The sequence below is a fragment of the Amblyraja radiata genome, chromosome 38 (assembly GCF_010909765.2).
Source record: "Amblyraja radiata isolate CabotCenter1 chromosome 38, sAmbRad1.1.pri, whole genome shotgun sequence".
Lineage (NCBI taxonomy): Eukaryota > Metazoa > Chordata > Chondrichthyes > Rajiformes > Rajidae > Amblyraja > Amblyraja radiata.
In genome coordinates this window covers 17,872,688-17,892,514 of record NC_045993.1, presented here as the reverse complement: position 1 = coordinate 17,892,514, position 19,827 = coordinate 17,872,688, and the positions used below count along the sequence as shown (strand labels likewise).

Genomic DNA, 19,827 nt, shown 5'->3' with positions numbered 1-19,827 from the left:
CAGGGAGATGACAGAGCTCCAGAGTTCCTCTGTGGAGATGGGAGAAACTTCCAGAAGGACAACTATATCTGCAGCACTCCACCAATCAGGCCTTTATTGTAGAGTGGCCAGACAGAAGCCACTCCTCAGTTAAAGGCACATGACAGCCCGCTTGGAGTTTGCCAAAAGGCACCTAAACAAGATTCCCTGGCCTGATGAAACCAAGATTGAACTCTTTGGCCTGAATGCCAAGTGTCACGTCTGGAGGAAACCAGGCACCGCTCATCACCTGGCCAATACCATATCTACGGTGAAGCATTGTGGTAGCAGCATCATGCTGTAGGGATGTTTTTCAGCGGTAGGAACTGGGAGACCAGTCAGGATCGAGGTAAAGATGAACGGAGCAAAGTATAGAGAGATCCTTGATGAAAACCTGCTCCAGAGCGTTCAGGACCTCGGACTGGGGCAGACGTTCACCTTCCAACAGGACAACGACCTAAAGCTCACGTCCAAAACAACGCAGGAGTGGCTTTGTGACAAGTCTGTGAATGTCCGTAAGTGGCCCGGCCAGAGCCCGGACTTGAACCCGATCGAACATCTCTGGAGGGACCTGAAAATAGCTGTGCATCGACACTCCCCATCCAACCTGACAGAGCTTGAGAGGATCTGCAGAGAAGAATGGGATAAATTACCCAAATACAGGTGTGCCAAGCTTGTAGCGTGATACCCAAGAAGACTTGAGGTTGTAATCACTGCCAAAGGTGCCTCAATAAAGTACTGAGTAAAGGGTCTGAATACTTATGTAAATGTGATATTTCAGTTAATTATTTTTTATTATTTTGCAATAATCACTAAACGCCTGTTTTCGCTTTTGTATTATGAGATATTGTGCGTAGATTGATGATTAAAAAAAATGACTAACCAATTTTAGAATAAGGCTGTAATGTACCAAAATGTGGAAAAAGTGAAGGGGTCTCAATACTTTCTCAGTGCACTGTATATCTGGACTTTCAGAAGGCTTTCGACAAGGTCCCACATAAGAGATTAGTATTCAAACTTAAAGCACACGGTATTGGGGGTTCAGTATTGATGTGGATAGAGAACTGGCTGGCAGACAGGAAGCAAAGAGTAGGAGTAAACGGGTCCTTTTCAGAATGGCAGGCAGTGACTAGTGGGGTATCGCAAGGCTCAGTGCTGGGACCCCAGCTATTTACAATATATATTAATGATCTGGATGAGGGAATTGATTGCAACATCTCTAAGTTTGCGGGTGACACGAACCTGGGGGGCAGTGTTAGCTGTGAGGAGGATGCTAGGAGGCTGCAAGGTGACTTGGATAGGTTGGGTGAGTGGGCAAAAGCATGGCAGATGCAGTATAATGTGGATAAATGTGAGGTTATCCAGTTTGGTGACAAAAACAGGAAAGTAGACTTTTATCTGAATGGTGGCCGATTAGGAAAAGGGGAGATGCAACGAGACCTGGGTGTCATGGTACACCAGTCATTGAAAGTAGGAATGCAGGTGCAGCAGGCAGTGAAGAAAGCAAATGTTATGTTAGCATTCATAGCAAAAGGATTTGAGTATAAGAGCAGGGAGGCTCTACTGCAGTTGTACAGGGTCTTGGTGAGACCACACCTGGAGTATTGCGTACAGTTTTGGTCTCCTAATCTGAGGAAAGACATTCTTGCCATAGAGGGAGTACAGAGAAGGTTCACCAGACTGATTCCTGGGATGGCAGGACTTTCATATGAAGAAAGACTGGATAGACTCGGCTTGTACACGCTAGAATTTAGAAGATTGAGGGGGGATCTTATAGAAACTCACAAAATTCTTAAGGGGTTGGACAGGCTAGATGCAGGAAGATTGTTCCCGATGTTGGGGAAGTCCAGAACTAGGGGTCACAGTTTAAGAATAAGAGGGAGGTCTTTTAGGACCAAGATGAGAAAATCATTTTTTACACAGAGTGGTGAATCTGTGGAATTCTCTACCACAGAAGGTAGTTCAGGCCAGTTCATTGGCTATATTTAAGAGGGAGTTAGATGTGGCCCTTGTGGCTAAAGGGATCAGGGGGTATGGAGAGAAGGCAGGGATGGGATACTGAGTTGGATGATCAGCCATGATCATATCAAATGGCGGTACAGGCTCGAAGGGCCGAATGGCCTACTCCTGCACCTATTTTCTATGTTTCCCAACTTAACACAATTTAGATAGACATTAGGTGCAGGAGTAGGCCATTCGGCCCTTTGAGCCAGCACCGCCATTCAATGTGATCATGGCTGATCATCCCCAATCAGTACCCCAGTCCTGCCTTCTCCCCATATCCCCTGACTCTGCTATCTTTAAGAGCCCTATCTAGCTCTCTCTTGAAAGTATCCAGAGAACCGGCCTTCATCGCCCTCCGAGACATAAAATTCCACAGACTGACAACTCTCTGTGTGGAAAAAGTGTTTCCTCGTCTCCGCTAAATGGCTTACCCCTTATTCTTAAATAATAATCTGCCTTCCTGTTTTTGCTACCAAAGTGGATAACCTCACATTTATCCACATTAAACTCCATCTGCCATGCATCTGCCCACTCACCCAGCCTGTCTGTCACCCTGCATTCACATAGCATCCTCCTCACAATTCACACTGCCACCCAGCTTTGTCTGCAAATTTGCAAATGCACAGGTATTCATACGTTATGCTCAAAATTTTAACTCCTGCATGACATTATCCATTTTCATTGCTTTTGCATCTCTGGGATAGGGTTTGATAATTTTCATATCTGGATTGCCAAAAATCCTACCATCATTCATCAGTAATAAAGAATACAGTGCTGGAGTAACTCAGCAGGACAGGCAGCATCTCTGGAGGACATGTTTAGGTGACGTTTTGTGTCAGGACCTTCTTCAGATGGTCTGAAGAAGGTGCTGACCAGGAATGCCGTTTATCCATGTCAACCAGTGATCTTGCTTGACCCGCTAAGTTACTCTGGCAACTTCTGTTCCATGCAAGATTCCAGCATCTGCAGCTCCTTGTGTCTTTCAGTAACATAGTCAGCAATATTTTTTTGCTTGTAGAATATATGATAGGGTCTGCAGTGTTGCAGTTAACTGGAGTTAGCACCATTCTGACCAATTAATCCTTTGGTCGCTTTTCAGAGCCTGGGCAATTCATTCCGTGAATGGCATTTACTAATACAAAGCTTAGTTGTATTGGAGCTGGTTGATTTATTCAAAAAGTCAGAGCAACACCTGTTGCAGTACCTCTTTGCCAAGTAGACCAGTCATGCTTAATAGCTGATCTGCAGCTATTTAGCTTAGGTCACACTTGTAATGAATTAAGCCAAGAACGGAAGATAAGAAAGTTCCATAATTATTCTGTACAGTTTGCTAGCCTATTAGTCTGTTAGTTTCATGCTTTCAGTCAGTGAACTTTATTCCCTCTGGCCTTGCTGAAATACTTAATGTAATGATTTATGATTCTACTTGCAGTAATCTGCTTACTAGATTTAATGTAGATTTGCGCAATGCTGTTTAATCAGAGAGCTGACAATGTGTGGCTCACATACAAAATGGTTAGCGCATTATAATTACATTGATGCATGAATTCAAGTATAACGTATCCATCAATTCAGTTAACTTTTGGGCAGGTATTTTGAAATCTATTCTTTCAAGTTAAAAGGCAAAGGAAAGAGTCTGAAAAGATGGTTTGGATTTCAAAAAACAATCCACAAAATGTATTATTGTCATGTGTAACAAGGTACAGTGAAAATATTTTGTTGTATGCTAATCAGATAGCAGAAAGACTATTATTACAATCGAGCTGACCATGCACATTGTATCACAAGCCATCCACAAAGTACTTTCAAGTCCATTTAGTGTGTAACTAAGCAGGATGAGCAGCAGCCAATTTAAAGCAGTGAAATATAATTGCCATATTATATTAGAGCTAGATAGGGCTCTTAAAGATAGGGGATATGGGGGAGAAGGCAGGAACAGGGTACTGATTGGGGACGATCAGCCATGATCACATTAAATGGCAGTGCTGGCTCGAGGGGACGAATGGCCTACTCCTGCACCTATTGTGTGTTGTCTATATTATTATTTTTTAGCAACCATCAGACTGGCATTGCCTCCAAGAGTGCAGCTCTCTCTCAGTTCTACATGTGTGCCATTTTAGAACCAATGTTCAGCTCCTTTGAAACAGGACTTGAATTCATACTTTTGATGCTCCCACTGCATCAATACTGATGGGGAAGCGATTAAAGAATTGGACAGAAAGGATAAGGTTGTGTAAGAAATTGTTACGTAGGAGAGCCAAGTAAGCAAGAGAGAGTCAGTGTCCCAAAGTATGGAAATGGATCTTTCGGCCCATCATGTTCATGCTAGCCATCAAGTACCAATCTTATACCAATCATTATTTCTAGATCTCAGCCCCTAGCCTATGTGCCATAACTTTTCAAGTTCCCATCCAAATATCTATTAAATGTTGAGAATACCTCCCATCACATCCTCTCAGGCAGTGTATTCCAGATTTCAACCAACCTTCGGTAAAAATGTTATTCCACAAAATTCCCCTCTAAATTTTCTTTCTCCTTATTTTCAACCTTCATACGTCTCTGCCGTGGAGAAAAAAAATCTCAATATCTCATCTATCTTGCTCCTATTTCTGCTCCAAAGAAAATAATACCAAACTTTCAAGTTTTTCTTCATTGTAATTTCCTGCCTTGAGTCAATAGTACTTTATTGTCACATATACTTTGATCCAGTGAAATTCTTTGTTTAGCATACAATTCATTAAAATCATACTATACATGAGCACAAACATACATAAGAAAAGGAGTGCAATGATTGTAGTGTAAAAATGGTAGTTTTCCTATGAGAAATTGCTACATTTCCAGCGTCATATTTCATATTTGAAGTTTGAAGTTCTTAAAAATATAAAGTCTTCCCTTGGCCTTAAAGGCCCGTTTCCCTGGTGGTGGCACTGGGCTTCCAATAGCATTGTGTGTTGCGTTTCATTCAACCCTCTGGGACATCTTAACGCCTCCTATTTTTAACTTGTTCTGGAGTTAAAATATCTCCAACCCTCCTGCCCCTATCCCCAACATTTCCAACTAACATCTCTTTCTCCAGAGTGAGTATAGAGGAGAATTATGCATGTAAGACATTGTTTGTATCCTCCGGCCCACTGCACAGATTGGCCCTTGATCCCCACCCTTTCCCTGGTTATCCCCTTGCTGTAAATATGCATGAAATGATTTGGGATTTTCTTTAACCTTGTTCATTAGTGCTATTTCGTACTCCGTCGGCATTGTCTTAATTAATCCTCTCTACATCCCTGCAATGTTTCCAGTTCCTCATACTAGTTACATGCTTCCCTTTATGGAACCCTTGACATTCAGAATTATTAGACTTGTTGGTCGTGTCTTTCACCCTTATGGGAACTAGTTAGCCCTGAACTCTCACTGTTTCACTTTTGAATATCTTCCTCTGGTCGAGTCAACAATGTGTTTTACTTTGTCATATGTCCCAGATAGAACAATGAAATTCTCTCTGCTCTTTATCTACTTTTGTCAGACCCAGTCTTATCATTATTGAAATGGGCCTTCCCCTAATTCTGGATCTTACATTTCTTGTCCACCATTATTTTACTCCATAATAACCTTCAAACTTAAAGTTGGTATCTCTGAAATGCTCTCCAACTGACCCACCCACCACATTCCTGGCGACATTTCAAACAATCGGGGCGGCGCAGTGGTAGAGGCTGCTTTACGGCTTCAGAGATCCGGGTTCAATCCTGACTACGGGTTTGTACGTTCACCCCTGACTGGTGTTTGTACGTTCACCCCAAGACCACGTAGGTTTTCGCCGGGTGTTTCGGTTTCCTCCCATACTCCAAAGATGCACAGGATTGTAGATTAATTGGCTTTGGTAAAAATTGTAAATTATCCCTAGTGTGTAGAATAGTATTAGTGTTTGGGGATCACTGGTTGGTGTGGACAGTGGGCCATTGGGCCTGTTTCGGCATGGATCTCCAAACTAAACTAATTTGATCCAGTAAACCCCTTCTCTCAGCTTAATAAGCTCTCCTGAACACACTCTCAACATTTTGCTATATCAAAGCTTTTCACAATACAATACAATACCTTTTATTTGTCATTTGAACCTCACATGAGGTTCAAACGAAATTTGGTTTCTGCAGCCATACAAAAAAAGAACCAAGACACACACCAACACAATTCAATTCACATAAACATCCATCACAGTGAGTCCTCCTCACTGTGATGGAAGGCAAGACTTGTCTCTCCCCTGCTCGCCATTCCTCTCCCGAAGTCGAGGTCAAAGCCCCCGGCGGGCGCTAGCAAGTCCGCGGCCACTACTACTACAACAAGGCAGTAGTAGTAGTGGCAGTTAAAAAGAAAACATTAGTGTGGAGAGCAGAAGATGAGTTACAATTTTTAATATGTTAAGATCAAAAATGGTCTTTTGTTTCAACTGGTTGCTTGGAGTTTGTTGCAATTCTGGGAGCTGCATGGACGTTGAACAAAGGATTTTATATCTTTTAACATATATGGGCACTGGTCCAATATTGTAGTTTGTTATGAATAAACCCTGGAGAGAGGCCACTTTACAGATGACCTACAGGAAACAGAAAAGGTGAGTTGCCTAAAGTTGTTGAATTTAATATCGAATCATTCCAGGTCATAATACACACCTGAAGGATTGTGTACAATTTTGGTCTCCTAATTTGAGGAAGGACATGCTTGCTATTGAGGGAGTGCAGCGTTGTTCACCAGATTAATTCCCGGGATGGCGAGATTGACAAATGATGAAAGAATGGATTGACTGGGCACTGGAATTTAGAAGGTTGAGAGGCCACCTTGTAGAAACATAAAATTCTTAAGCTATTGTACAGGCTAGATGCAGGAAAAATGTTCATGATGTTGGGGGAGTCCAGAATCAGGGGTCACAGTAAGAATAAAGGGTAGTCTGTTTAGAACTGCGATGAGGAAAATCTTTTTCACCCAGAGAGTAGTGAATCTGGAATTCTCTGCCACAGAAGGCAGTGCAGGCCAATTCAATGGATGTTTTTCAAGAGAGAGTTAGATAGAGCTCTTAGGGCTAATGGAATCGAGGGATATGGGGAAAATGCAGGAACGGGGTACTGATTTTAGATGATCAGCCATGATCATATTGAATGGCGGTGCTGGCTCGAAGGGCCGAATGGCCTACTCCTGCACCTATTTCCTATGGTTCTCGAGTGGCTTCCTGTTGCGGGCCCTTAGCCTGTACTTTGTGGACAATACAATTTGTAAATTTCAAAACTGTACGGATATGTAGTCCACATTATAACAGGTTCTCGTTTGTGTTAATGCCTGATTGTTCTATATCTGTAACAGATGGGGCAAAATGAATATCTCTGATAGGGCTAGGATTACTGTGGAAGTGTTTTAATGAAGTCATCTGCTTGATAGAAAAATGACGGCAGAGAGAGAGAGAGAGAGAGAGAGAGATAGTGTGCGCAAATGAGAGAGGGGAGTGCAAACAACAGAATAAAAACTGCAAAATCAAACCTGTAGAAAAGATTTGGCAGGTCAGGCAGTATTAATGGAGAGAGAATAATTGAGGTCACTTTACTGATGACCTACAGGAAACAGAAAGGGTGAGTTGTCTAAAGTTGTTGAATTTAATATCGAGTCCTTCTAGGTCAGACTTTTCTGTCAATAATGACCTTTCATCCCTGACTGTCACTCATCAGTAGATGTTTATCTCGGACTACAAGTACTCTCTGAGCAACAAGCTTAGCACAGTTTAATCAATCACCTTCTTGAAGCGGCACTGTGTGGGTTTAGCTATTGGGAAATGAAAGCTGATCATTTATATACTGATTGTGTAGGAAAGAACTGCCGATGCTGGTTTAAATCGAAGGTAGACACAAAATTCTGGAGTAGCTCAGCATCTCTGGAGACTCTGCAGCATCTCTAGAGAAAAGGAATGGGTGACGTTTCGGGTCGAGACCCTTCTTCCGACTGATGTCCGGGGAGTGTGCGGGACAGAGATAGAATGTTGTCGGAGACAGTAAGACTGGTGTGAGGTGAGGACAAGAGGGACTCTGCCCTTGTTGCGAATGGGGGGAGCAAGAGCAGAGCTGTGGGATATCGAGGAGACCCTAGTGAGAGCCTCATCTATAATGGAAGTGGGGAACCCCCGTTTCGTAAAGATTGGGGAGATCTCCGATGATCCAGTATGGAAAACCTCATCCTGGGCGCAGATGCGGTGTAGACGGAGAAATTGGGAGTAGGGGATAGAGTCTTTACAGGAAGCAGGGTGGAAAGAAGTGTGGTCTAGATAGCTATGGGAGTCAGTTGGTTGATAGTAGATGTCGGTCTACACTGCCATAATTCAAAGTCAAACATTTATTCTTAAAACAACTGAATATTAGATATCACAATCCTTGTTAAAGATACATTCCACCCCCCACAGTGCCCAGCAGTCCCGGAAATCATCCAGGGTGCCCATGGACAGCGTGTAGTCCCTCTCTAATGACATCTGGGCGCGGACGTAACCCCGGAAAAATGGCAGGCAGCCGGCTCAGGCAGAGCCCTCTTCCGCCTGGCGCCGTGATTCGCAGATAGCCAGCTTAGCCAGGCCCAGGTGTAACCCAACCAGGACATTCTCGGTTCTACCCTCTCCCATACGCACACAGTGTCCAGAGATAGGATGGTGGGTGTGAAATGCAGCCACAAGCAAAGGAGCACAGCCCCTTCAGATATAGGAACCGAGGCTGCAACCTCACACACTCCATATGGAATACAGACTCATCCAGCACACAAGAGTGGCAGGCAACTGGCCAGTCTGTGAACCGGCACAGAAGCAGGTTACATTTAATAAAAAATAAACTATCTTTTTTATATGAAAATAATATTTACATAACAAAACAGTGATAACACACCCACCATCATAATACAAAATCACCAAATTAACTTATCACTAAATTTTCAAATAACTATAATCACCATGCTTGTCAAGGATACATTCCAACCCGCCCGTGGAGCCCAGCGATCCCGGAAATCCCCCAGGGTGCCCGTGGACAGCGCGTTGTCCCTCTCAAGTGAGACCTCATTTAGAATATTGTGTTCAGTTCTGGGCAACATGTTATAGGAAAGATATTGTCAAGCTTGAAAGGGTTCAGAAAAGATTTATGAGGATGTTGCCAGGACGAGAGGGTGTGAGCTATAGGGAGAGGTTGAGCAGGCTGGTTCTCTATTCCATGGAGCGCAAGCGGATGAGGGGAGATCTTATAGATGTATACAAAATCATGAGAGGAATAGATCGGGTAGATGCACAGTCTTTTACCCAGAGTTGGGGAATCGAGGACCAGAGGACGTAGGTTGAAGTTGAAGGGGAAAAGATTTAACAGGAATCCGAAGGGTAACTTTTTTACACAAAGGGTGCTGGGTGTATGAAAGAAGTTGCCAGAGGAGGTAGTTGAGGCTGGGACTATCCCATCGTTTAAGAAACAGTTAGACAGGTACATGAATAGGACAGGTTTGGAGGGATATGGATCAAGCACAGGTAAGTGGGACTAGTGTAGCTGGGACATTATTGGCCGGTGTGTGGGCGAGTAGGGCCAAAGGGCCTGTTTCCACACTGTGTCACTCTCCATATAGGCATGGAACACAGACTCATCCAGCCCGCAAAGGTATAGAAAGAGGTTACATGGGACTCCTCTGTGTTATACCGTCCACTCCAGGTCCCCGATGTAAAGGGGGTGAATGGAGCGATGAGCACGGTTGGGAGCACTGAGCGGACTCGCTGCTGTGTCGGCGAGGCCCACTGGAGTCTGGGCTTCTCGCATCCGCTCATTTTCCCATCGCGGCTGTTTCTGTGATCCTCTCCCACAGTTTCTGTTCATTTTTAATTTGCAAATCATTCAGGTTATGAACGCCGTCATAATTTGAGAACTGTCTGTACGTGTCACAGTTCTGCAAGATGTAGCTCTCAAGGTCAGACACCCAATAGGAGCAATATTGGCTGAGTTCATGTCGGGTTAGGAATAAATAGATGAATTCATTAAGTTTGAGAGAAACAGTATTGAATTATTAGTTGAATTTTTTTATTTATATTTCAGCTTTTTAAAGGAATGCAAAGATGTGGAGCTATCATTCGGTGATTTGACTGCAAAGTCGGATTTCTTTAAAGGGACCAAGAAGGGAACTCTGTACTTGACCCCATACAGGGTAAGTTTCTGATCACAGATTGATTTCAACCCTACACTCAAATTGTTGGTCTGACCACAGATTTCTTCATTAAAGCAACTTAATGGAATTTTATCAAATGTCAATGGCATCTCTATAGTTTGCCAGGTTCAAAGAAATAAAAAAACATAACTTAACACATTTTCTATTCTACCTAATATGTCCTTAAACACAACTTCAAGATGTGTTCCAATGATTTGCTACCCTTTGAATGAAGAAACATTCTCATCTCAGCCCTGACAAGCCATTCTCTACGTTGAGTCGCTGACCTCTGGTTCGAACACCCCAGCCAGGGAAAACATAACCCCTGAATGTATCATGTCGTGCCCAGGAACTAATATGTACTGTTCAATGAGAAAAAAGACACTGTGCTAGGAAAAACTCAGCGGGTGCAGCAACATCTATGGAGCGAAGGAAATAGGCGACGTTTCGGGCCGAAACCCTTCTTCAGACTGATGGGGGGTGGGGGGGAGAAGGAAGGAAAAAGGGAGGAGGAGGAGCCCGAGGGCAGGGGGATGGGAGGAGACAGCTCGAGGGTCAAGGAAGGGGAGGAGACAGCAAGGGCTAGCAAAATTGGGAGAATTCAATGTTCATGCCTGCCGGACGCAAGCAACCCAGGCGGAATATGAGGTGCTGTTCCTCCAATTTCCGGTGTTGCTCACTCTGGCAATGGAGGAGACCCAGGACAGAGAGGTCGGATTGGGAATGGGAGGGGGAGTTGAAGTGCTGAGCCACCGGGAGTTCAGGTAGGTTATTGCGGACTGAGCGGAGGTGTTCGGCGAAACGATCGCCCAACCTACGCTTAGTCTCCCCGATGTAAATCAGCTGACATCTAGAGCAGCGGATGCAGTAGATGAGGTTGGAGGAGATACAGATGAACCATTGTCGCACCTTAAACGACTGCTTGGGTCCTTGAATGGAGTCGAGGGGGGAGGTGAAGGGACAGGTGTTGCATTTCTTGCGGTTGCAACTGAAAGTGCCCGGGGAGGGGGTGGTATGGGAGGGAAGGGAAGAATTGACAAGGGAGTTGCGGAGGGAGCAGTCTTTGTGGAAGGCAGACATAGGCGTAGGCGGAGGAATTGGGAGTAGGGTATGGAGTCTTTACAGGGGGCAGACTTTAGAATTTCAGGACAGGACCCTCCTATATTTAAGAGGGAGTTAGATGTGGCCCTTGTGGCTAAAGGGATCAGGGGGTATGGAGATAAGGCAGGTACATGATACTGAGTTGGATGATCAGCCATGATCATATTGAATGGCGTTGCAGGCTCGAAGGGCCGAATGGCCTACTCCTGCACCTATTTTCTATGTTTCTATGATGCGCAGGAAGGTCTGAAGAAGGGTCTCGACCCGAAACGTCACCCATTACTTCTATCTAAAGATGCTGCCTGTCCCGCTGAGTTACTCCAACATATTGTATCCATCTTCACCAGCATGCTGCCTAGGATGGAGCAGTTCAATTGTGAGGAGAGATTGGAGGAGCTAGGTCTTTTCTGCATGCAGTGGTGGAGGTTAAGAGGAGACAAAATGGAGGTGTATAAAATAGAGGGTTATAAATAATGTACACTGTAGGAAGCTTGCATCCACATCAGAAGTAGATAGAAGGAGCACATGAGGTTTAGGGTGGGGGGAATAGATTAAGAGGGGATGTGCGGGAGGGCTTTCTTCACCCAGAGAGCGGTGAGTACGAGGAATACACCAAACCTGAGGGGGTGATTGACAGCATTTATGGAGTGTCTCCATGAATCATTGTCATAAAGGCTGTGACCAAGGGCTGGGAGATGGGATTAATATAAAAGGCTCCCCACTGGTTTGCCAGGTTAGTTGGGCTGAATGGTCTGTTTCCATGATGCACCATTTAGTGATTTTAGTTGCACACCACTTTCTCCCTTGACTGACCAGCTTTTAGGAATGTTCAGGAAGGAACTGCAGATGCTGGTTTAAACCAGATAGACACAATAAGCTGGAGTAACTCAGTGGGACAGGCAGCATCTCTGGAGAAAAGGAATAGGTGATATTCGGGAAGAGGGTCTCGACCCGAAATGTCACCTAGTCCTTTTCTCCAGATATGCTGCCTGACCCGCTGAGTTACTCCAGCTTTTGTGTGTACCACAAGGATTCACTGTGTTCACTGTTGATCATAATTTATACTAAAATCAGTGCCGTCACAAGCAGTGACGGTGTCTAAGATTACAATGGGATCTTAATTAACTGGGTCAATTGGACAAAATGTCCAAATAATTTGAATATCAGACTATAGAGCATTAAGTTTGAGCTCTGGTTCCTGGAGTCACAATCACTTTCTGCACATAACATGGTCTTGGAATTGTCCACCTGCTGCAGTGCCACACGTTATCTGTCATCATGCCTGTGTGAGATTAGCCTGATTACCAATCACGTATCAACTACTGGCATGGTGATGCAGCGGTAGAGTTGCTACCTTACAGCGCTTGCAGCGCCAGAGACCCAAGTTCGATCCTGACTACGGGTGCTGTCTGTACGGAATTTGTGCGTTCTCCCCGTGACCTGTGGGTTTTCTCCAAAATCTTTGGTTTCCTCCCGCACACCAAAGATGTACAGGTTTGTAGGTTAATTGGCTTGGGTTTATACACTAGGTATAAGTGTAAATTGTCCCTAGAGTGTGTAGGCATTGTGTTAATGTGCGGGGATCACTGGTCGGTGTGGACTCGGTGGCCCAAAGGACCTGTTTCCTCGCTGTATCTCTAAACTAAACTAGATTTTATACTTGTTAATTTTTGTCTCGTACCAATCCTACACACACACACACAAGTACCAGTTTTAATTAAATGTACGCAATGTTCCAATTTAAAGCAAATCCAATTTAAAAATGGAGAGAACTACAAGCTCATAAGCCAGATTAACCTAAATTTACCTTCAGATTTACATCACCAAGACTGAACAAGGTATTTGCAATCCTATAATGTTTTATAAATAGAATCATAGAAAATAGGGGCAGGAGTAGGCCATTCAGCCCTTTGAGCCAGCACCGCCATTCAATGTGACCATGGCTGATCATCCTAAATCAGTACCCCGTTCTGCTTTCACCCCATGTCCAAATCTGTAACCAAATCTTTCCTCACCAAATTGTTCCCACTGTAGGCACCACACGCAATGGGCACAGCAAACTGCACACCACACGTAATGAGTACAGCACACACAATGGACACAGCAAACTGCACACCACATGCAATGGGCACAGCAAACATATGGTGTGTTTATCCATTACAATTGATGTTTGATATAAACAACCATGATGATGATCAGTCACTGCTGCATTAACTGCTTTCAGCTGGGCGTGTGCGAGTGACTGAATTTTTCAGCCTGTAGTGAGTTATGGGGAAATGGAGACAGGCTGCCACCACCCATTGCAACTCATTATTCTGTAATTACAAGCGCCGGTGGACACAGTGACGCAGCGGTCAAGCTGCTGCCTTTCAGCACCAGAGACCTAGGTTAAATCCTGATTATGGGTGCTGTCTGTACGGCGTTTGCACGTTCTCCCCATGACTTGCTTGGGTTTTCTCTGGGTCCTCCCACACTCCGAAAATGTGCACGTTTGTAGGCTAATTGTTAATTGTCTCGTGTGTGTGTGTGTGTGTAGGATTGTTAGTGTGCAGGGTCGGCGTGGACTCAGTGGGCCAAAGGGCCTGTTTCTGTGCTGTTTGTCTAAACTAAGCTAAAGCGCAGGTCTGTAGGTATAAGGGAGCACCAGATCTGGCTGTGATGAGTCTGAACACTCCACCATAATTTACAGCTGAGGTTTGCACTTCAGTTACCTCAAATAACCCTCTTTGTCAAGTACAGCAGAGTATCTGGCATAGGACTGTGCCAAGTTTTTTTTTAAAACTGGGGCTAAGAGGAAACAGGAAATGGGAAAAGGGCAGATTTCCGTTGTGAAATTTCCTTTCCTAGTAATGAGGCTTTGTGTTTGCGTAGACATGCGCAGGTTCAAGTGGAAAGAACACAATACACACATAAAATAAAATTTAACATAAAGATCCATCACTGTGATGGAAGCCAATAAAGTTCAGTCATCTTCCTCCTTTGTTCACCCGAGGGGAGAGAGGGGAAAAAGGGAGACACTGAGAAAGTCGTATCTTTGTCGAGGTAAATGACTGAAAAATAGTTTTCCCCTATTCTCCCTGGTCCCCATATAAACTAACCGAGAAACATTGAAATACACATTTAAAACATACTTAAAATAATAAAAACAGAGAAGGGACATGACAGACTGCTGGCGAGGCAGCCATTGCTGGATGTGATGCACGTGGTCTGTTAATTTGTCAATTGTTTTTGCAGTCATTCTACCTGGAACTAGTATATAGAGAGCCAAGGGACAAAATAGTCTCCACCCCATTGCTGCTTCCTATATCTCTGTTCATTTGTCGGGGAAAATCAATTGAAACATAACCTGCAAGCTGTTGCCAAATTCTCTTGTTTCAGATGATCTTTGTATCAAAAGGAAAAGACCCAATGCAGTCATTCATGATGCCCTTCTATCTGGTAAAAGGATGTTCTATTGAACAGCCAGTCTTCTCAGCTAATTACATAAAGGGTACCGTTCACGCTGAGCCTGAAGGTATGTGGAATTCATGAAAGGTTAAGTTCAGAACTGTCACGCTATTATTTTAGCAAGTAAACAGGGAATGGAGAGATATGCATCGTGTGCAGCTGAAAGTTTCTTTTGGCATCATGTTCCTGAGCTGCAGTTCTTTATATTGTATGCTCTATGTAAGCTGGATGTGGAAACTGAAAGGCAAAACAAATGTGTAACGTCACGAATCTTACCAGTAACTCAGTTATGTTTCAAATTCACTGACAGGGTGAATAATCTCCAATTGTCCTTGAATCTCAAAGGCAAATTGTTATCTGAGATTTTATCGGGCAGGAAAAATCATGTAAATTTGTGATTATTAGTAAATCCAGCAGGGATCAGACAGGAAACAAAGAGTAGGGATAAACAGGTCCTTTTCAGAATGGCAGGCAGTGACTAGTGGGGAACCGCAAGGCTCGGTGCTGGGACCGCAGCTATTTACAATATACATCAATGATTTGGATGAAGGGATTCAAAGTAACATTAGCAAATTTGCAGATGACACAAAGCTGGGTGGCAGTGTGAACTGTGAGGAGGATGCTATGAGAATGCAGGGTGACCTGGACATGTTGGGGGAGTGGGCAGATGAAGTTTAATGTGGATAAATGTGAGATTATCCACTTTGGTAGCAAAAACAGGAAGGCAGATTACTATCTTAATGGCGTCAAGTTGGGAAAAGGGGAAGTAAAACGGGATCTGGGGGTCCATGTTCATCCGTCTATGAAAGTAAGCATGCAGGTAGGTACAGCAGGCAGTGAAGAAAGCGAATGGCATGTTGGCCTTTGTAACAAGAGGAATCGAGTATAGGAGCAAAGAGGTCCTTCTGCAGTTGTACAGAGCCCTAGTGAGACCACACCTGCAGTACTGTGTGCAGTTTTGGTCTGCTAATTTGAGGAAGGGCATTCTTGCTATTGAGGGAGTGCAGCGTAGGTTTACAAGGTTAATTCCCGGGATGGCAGGACTATCATATGCGGAGAAAATGGAGCGGCTGGGCTTGTACACTCTGGAGTTTAGAAGGTTGAGAGGGGATCTTATTGAAACATATAAGATTGTTAAGGGTTTGCACACGCTAGTGGCAGGAAACGTTCCCGATGTTGAGGGAGCAGGGGCCACAGTTTAAGAATAAGAGGTAAGCCATTTAGAACGGAGACGAGTAAACACTTTTTCTCACAGAGAGTTGTGAGTCTGTGGAATTCTCTGCCTCAGAGGACGGTGAAGGCCTATTCACTGGATACTTTCAAGAGAGTGCTAGATAGGGCTCTTAAAGATAGCGGAGTCAGGGAATATGGGGAGGAGGCAGGATTGGGGATGATCACATTGAATGGCGGTGCTGGCTTGAAGGGCCGAATGGCCTACTCCTGCACCTATTGTCTATTGTCTAAAATTCCTTTCTCCCACATTGGTCAAAATGGAGTTGTTAAAGGGAATAAAGTTGGTTCATTTGATATAGATATTTGTGGACAAGCATGTAATCTCTATGTAGCATCAATGTGTAGAGCAACGTACATGCATATTGTAACCGTGTAATGCAATGTTGCAGGTTTGTTGCCAGGATAACATTGAGCAAAGTGCCGAGGCTTTTATTTGGCCCTTCAGGACGTAAATACAGTGGTGGAAAGAAAGGAGGGTTTTAAAATTAATTTTTTTGATTAACAATGTCTGTTTGTGCGAATTATAACATAAACTCTCTTTGCCTGCAGGCGGCTGGGAAGGTCAGGCAGCATTCAAGTTGGTTTTTAACAGTGGAGGGGCTATCGATTTTGGTCAGCTGATGTTTAAAGTGGCTCAACAGGGTAAGTTCAAAATAGCCACACCTGACCCTGTCCATTAAGCAATAGTCCTTTGCAATGGTGAGGGAAAATGTTAACTTCGATACAAGCATTTCCAAACACAGTTTCAACACTTCCATTGGAAATGTCCAGGCAACTGAACCATCCTGAACTGAACTGAAGGCCACTAGCGGCGCCGCATTGAAGGCAGCCTCTGCCTACAATCTGTCTGTTTTTTACTATCTTTTTTTATTTTAGTTTGTCTTAAAATTGTGTGTTTGGAGTTTCTTTACTTTTTCTATGTGGGGGAGGTGGGTAGGGTAAGGGGGAAACCGCTTCTCAGTCGCTTCCTGGCGAGGAGTCGCAGTGCTGGATTCACCTCGGAGTGGAGAGGAGCGATGCCTACCTGGATCGCCGTTTGAAGCTCCGGAGTGCTGGGCCCGCTGTTCCAACATCGTGGAGCTGAGGTTTGAAGAGCTCCCAACGCGAGCGGTGCTGACCTCAACGTCGCTGGGCCGAGGGCCGCCAGCGTGCATCACCGCCCAGCGCAGCCTGTGGACTCCGGGAGCCGCGGACTCTGGTAGGAAGCGGCCGATTCGGAGGTCCAAGCCGCGGAGGTTGTTCTCCCGTATCGACATCGGAGTTCCATCCCGGCGAGCGGGCCTGAATATCGGGCCACCCGTAGCGGCGACTGCGGAGGGCTCGGGAGGCCCAGACCACGGGTGAACATTAAGAACAACAGAGGAAGAGGACTGACTTTGGTGCCTTCCCTCACAGTGGGAAACTTTGATTCTGCTGTGTGGGGATGTTTTATGTTGGACTCTATCGTGTGTTGTGTACTTTATTTTAATTGTATGGCTGTATGGTGAACACACATTTCACTGTGCCAACTGGCACATGTGACAAATAAATGTATCTTGTATCCTATCAACAACTAGAGAGCGGTCCTGAGATACGATCTACCTCATTGTGTTCCTCACACTATCTTTAATTGGACTTTACTGAACTTTTATCTTGTACTAAACATTATTCCCTTTATCATGTATCGGTACACAGTGGATGGCTCAATTATAATCACATATAGTCTCTCCGCTGACTGGTTAGCACACAACAAAAAGCTGTGACAATAAACTAAACTATTCTAAACTAAAATGGTTCTGCAAATTCAATGCGGACAAGGCAAGCAAAAATACTTATTCTAACTAAAATCAATGTCTCCTGGCAATTAAAGCAATTAGGGAAAAATCGAACATAGAATGTACATAAAGTTTATTTCTATTTGCACCAGACATGCAATAGTTAACTGCAATAGTTAAAAAGAGTGAAAGGGCTGCAACGAATTAGATTGGGAGAAAGGGAATAAAACCCTATCTATCAGAGGTCAATTCAAGGGTGTATTAATAGCGGGCAAGAAGCTCTTACTGAATCTGGCGTTAAGTATTTTGAAGCCAGTGGGTGAGGGGAGAAGAGAAAATGATCGGGATGTGAGTGGGCCTTAATTAAGATGGTTGGTTCCCCAAGAGTGTGAAATGTATAGGAAGGACCTGCAGATGCTGGTTTAAACCGAAGATAGACACAAAGAGCTAGAGTAACTCAGCAGATCGGACAGCATCCCTCTACCCGGAACATCATCTATTCCTTTTCTCCCAAGAGTGTCCGACCAGCTGAGTTAATCCTGCTTTTTGTGTCCGTCTTCAGTGTGAAATGTAGATGAAGCGGGTGTAGGGGTGAGGAGGGCAGGCTGGTTTGTGTGGTGGACTGGACAGCATTTTCAACTCCCTGCAATTTCCTGTGGCCTTGGGCTATGTGCCACACTGTAATGCATGTGGATAGAATGTGTGGGGAGGAACTGCAGATTCTGGTTTATACTGAACATAAACATAAAATGCTGGAGTAATTCAGTGGGTCAGACCTCATCTCTGGAGAAAAGGAATAGGTGACGCTTCAGTTCGGAATCCTTCTTCAGATTGAAAGACAGAGCTCTATCTTCCAGTCTGGATAGAATGTGTTCAATGTGTATCTGTAGAAATTGGTCAGAATCATTGAAGACATGCTGAATCTCCTTAAGCGGCCTTTTCACGGGGCGAGTTGACGCAAGATGTCACAAGAGTGAAGAGGTCGTGGTCCAGCACGAGTCTCGCACGATATAACGGGGATAGATAAAGAGTTCCCACGGTACTCGGCATTTATGTTATTTGTGCGAGTGACTTGGCCGTTTCCCGAGCTTTCGCGTTAAATCTTGAATGAACATCGTGAACTACACGTGACACAAATGATGTAACTTTTTTTTTCACACACTATAAATATCCTCCCTTGGTTGAATTGGCTCATTTGGAGACATATTTTACTGTGTATGTGGGAGACACAGATGGACTGAGCACAGTACCTCGGTCTTACTGTGTGTGGGAGAGGGGGAGAAAGAGACGTACACTCACAGAGGCAGAGTCTCTCAGCCTGTGTAAGAGGGAGGGAGAGAGAGAGAGAGGCACACACAAGGTGGATGTGAAATCTCACCTGCCTGTTTCAGTGACAGACACCCGCCGCCAGTAAATGAAGACACCCCCATCTGTCTCCCCCTCCTCTCCCTCGACTCCCCCACCTTTCCCTCCCAACTCCAGTCCCGTCCCGACCCCCTGGGAAACTGAATAGAGCAACAATATAGATATAGAAACTGAAACAATATAGAAACTGAATAGCGCAACATGGCAAAAACATCTGACACGCTTTACCCCCTTTCTTTGAGATTTTCTGGGAGCCATCTCTGCAAGTGTTCCTGTTAAAAAGATTATCCAACAATGACAATTAGGTGGGACGTCCTCGAAGGACACATGTTCCCTTGTCGACATTTTTACTCACCTTCTGTCCCCTCTGTCCAGCTTCCGGGTTTACCGTTCGCAGGAGTTCCCACGCGCTATATCTCTAAAATCTGAAGTTAGGCAATGTCTAAAGGAACTGCAGACGCTGGTTAATGCTGGTTAATACGCACAGAAGGACACAAAATGTTGGTGTAACTCAGCAGGTAAGTCAGATCTGGGAAGAAAAACATAAAAAGCTGGAGTAAGTCAGCGGGTCAGGCAGCATCTCTGGAGAAAAAGAATAGGTGACGATTCGAATCGGAGCCCTTCTTCAGACAGCCTAATTGGAATTGAGTCTGAAGATGTGTCTCGTCCCGAAACATCAGCTTTTTTTCTCCAGAGATGCTGCTTGACTCGCTGAGTTACT

At 44.4% G+C, this 19,827-nt stretch overlaps 1 protein-coding gene across 1 annotated transcript in view; it reads left to right on the top strand.

Moving 5' to 3' along the window:
* Nucleotides 1-19,827, top strand: part of LOC116966986 (WW domain-binding protein 2-like) — a 60,874-nt gene that overhangs the window by 13,783 nt on the left and 27,264 nt on the right. The window contains exons 2-4 of the mRNA XM_033013409.1: nucleotides 10,098-10,206; nucleotides 14,686-14,821; nucleotides 16,537-16,629. Of these exons, the coding sequence (XP_032869300.1) occupies nucleotides 10,098-10,206; nucleotides 14,686-14,821; nucleotides 16,537-16,629 (338 nt within the window). The remainder of the gene's footprint in view (nucleotides 1-10,097; nucleotides 10,207-14,685; nucleotides 14,822-16,536; nucleotides 16,630-19,827) is intronic.